Source organism: Akebia trifoliata, chromosome 12, assembly GCF_017979445.1.
Source record: "Akebia trifoliata isolate Shusen 1 chromosome 12, ASM1797944v1, whole genome shotgun sequence".
In the NCBI taxonomy this organism is placed as follows: Eukaryota; Viridiplantae; Streptophyta; class Magnoliopsida; order Ranunculales; family Lardizabalaceae; genus Akebia; species Akebia trifoliata.
The window spans coordinates 5,936,183-5,938,517 of NC_141386.1; the positions used below are offsets into that span (position 1 = coordinate 5,936,183).

The 2,335-nt window shown below is 33.4% G+C and overlaps 1 protein-coding gene across 1 annotated transcript; it reads right to left on the reverse strand.

The window, feature by feature from the left end:
• Nucleotides 1-911: 911 nt before the first annotated feature.
• Nucleotides 912-1,805, reverse strand: LOC147388782 (uncharacterized). The gene is made up of 2 exons (XM_086419856.1): nucleotides 1,472-1,805; nucleotides 912-1,335 (listed from the first exon to the last, which is right to left on the reverse strand). Exons 1-2 carry the CDS (start codon nucleotides 1,607-1,609, stop codon nucleotides 1,165-1,167), a joined length of 309 nt encoding a protein of 102 aa, XP_086275982.1. The 5' UTR covers nucleotides 1,610-1,805; the 3' UTR covers nucleotides 912-1,164.
• Between the last annotated feature and the right edge of the window lie 530 nt (nucleotides 1,806-2,335).

Here is a 2,335-nt window from a genome sequence, read left to right on the forward strand (position 1 = left end):
TGTTCTTAGAAATATTTATGACTTAGCAATATATTTAGAATTATGGGTTGTTGGATTTTCCATGGATTGAATCAGATACAAAATTCAATCCATTCTGATCCGCCAATTTTGGATCTGGATTGAAGATTTTGGTTCCAATAAAGATCCAATTTGATATCGATTCTAGATCAACCATGTCTTGATTCAATAGGGCCATGAGAAATTATGTAAAGTATAACATATGTTTTATTTAAATATATAAAGTTATTTATATTTTGTATATCAAATCAAATTTATCCAATCCGGACCCATTTCTATTTAATCATCAAATAGAATTTTGATCCTAAATTTGATCCAGAACTGTTTGACCCAATTCATATCAGATTGATCCACCCGATCCAATGCAGATCGGAGACGATGGATACTTGTGGTTATTGGTGATTGCGATTCCATTTATTTTGGAATCGAACCCGAAACTAATAAGTCGGAATCAAAATAAATATAGTGATTATAATTCTAAGTTCCTCAAAAACCGACCCATTAACACTCGTGGCCACAACCTTCAAGTTGGATCATGGTTTTTAAACTCGTCCGAGACCGAGACTTATCGCCCGAGTTAACTCGGTATCGGAGCTGAACGAGACCAACTCACAAAATCATTTTTTGACCGAGTTTTATGTCTCATAGTGTCATTTTTTGAATTGTCTCACGAGACAACGTCTCAAACGTACCGGAAAACTCATTCGAGATGACTCGGTATTGGAGCTGAACGAGACGAGACACGATACCGAGTTTAAAAACCATGAGTTGGATCCACAATTCCAGGTAACATTCATGATTTTTAATTTTTAATAGAAGAATAAAGTTAAAAGTAAAGAGAATCTACGAAGAATAGAGACTTTTTTTTTTTTTTGCTATGGGGTGGGTGGGGGGGATAAACATCACAAAGTACTACTAGTCTAACATGTATACAAACAAAATTACAAAAGAGTGTCTTATCTTACAGAGATCACAAACACAAAGTAAGAAGAATCCAAAGACTTCATATGGGTATCTTTTGGATTTTCTTTCCTTTTTTTCCTCTCTTGAATCTTGTTTTCTTCATTCATTATACACTCTATCTCAATTCTTAGATTTAAAAAAAAAAAAAAAAAACTCTTGAGGAAATATACATTTTTATAGCTCCTATAAAGTAGGAGGAGAAGTAGAAGAAGAAGAGGATGACCCTTTGAAGATGAGGAAATTGAGGGTTTCCAAGGCAAAATAGATGAAAGTCCCTTTAGAATGAGTGAAGAAGCAACCAAAGCTGGAACCCACCACACATTGCCAACCAAACCCATATCTCATATCAAATTCCTATTAAACAAGAACATAGAATGAAAAAAAAAAAAAAAAAATTTATGCATAAAAACCTTCATTTTTTTTTTAAAACAAAAAATCATAAATAAAAAAAATAAAATAAAATTGTTGGGGTGGGGGTGATGGGGTTGACCTTCTTGATGTGAGCAGCAATAGATTTGTAGTCAATGACATCATAAAGATCAAGAGCTTGGGAAGCAGAGTTCATGGCTTGGATCTGCATCATTACTGGCATGTCTGTATCTTCTATCAGAGCTTTACCTTCCAACATCTTCTCTCTTTCTCTCTCTCTCTCTCAATTTTCAAAAAACAAGAAAACCCACAAAGGATTTGATCTCACCTATCTCTAAACTTGAAATCCCACCAAAGGTTTCGTTCTCTCTCTCTCTCTCTCTCTCTCTGAGTTCCAAGTGTAAAGGAGAGCCAAACAAACTGAGAAAGACAAGGATTTAATGGGAATTGTCAGCTTGCCACGTAATCCCAACCTTTTTTTTTGGGTTACTTTTTTCCTTCCTACTATTAGGAGGATCTCTCTCTCTGTATAGAGAGATAAAGGTAGTGAGGCAGGAAATAAAGCAAAGATTTCTTTGGATTTACTTACAAATAATAAATAAATAAATTGTAGTTAATTAATAATCAATAATGATCCTTCAATAGTTTGGGTTCCAATTGAAAATACTGGAATCCAACGGTTAGGATTTATCAATCATGATCAAAACTTTAAGGTGTGTGTGATAATTGCATAGAAAATGTCAAAAATAGTTGATTCTTAGTAGCCTTATTCAGGGTCATTTTGCTAAAATGGATTAGCAATCTAACACCGCAGCACTCTTGATTTCATGGAAAAACTCAGATCTTGGCTTCATCCTTCATCCAAGGTTTTGAAAATGAATAGTTATAGAATTTTCACAGAATTCCTAAATTTAAAATTCAAATTCAATGATAGAAAAAATATATATCGAAGAAATTCATAAAATTTTGTCATCTACAAACCTGA

Coding starts and splice junctions, on each gene's coding strand:
- LOC147388782 (XM_086419856.1), bottom strand. CDS start 1,609: ATGTTGGAAGGTAAAGCTCTGATAGAAGATACAGACATGCCAGTAATG. Junction 1,336..1,471: donor TTGCTGCTCACATCAAGAAG/GTCAACCCCATC, acceptor CTTGTTTAATAG/GAATTTGATATGAGATATGG.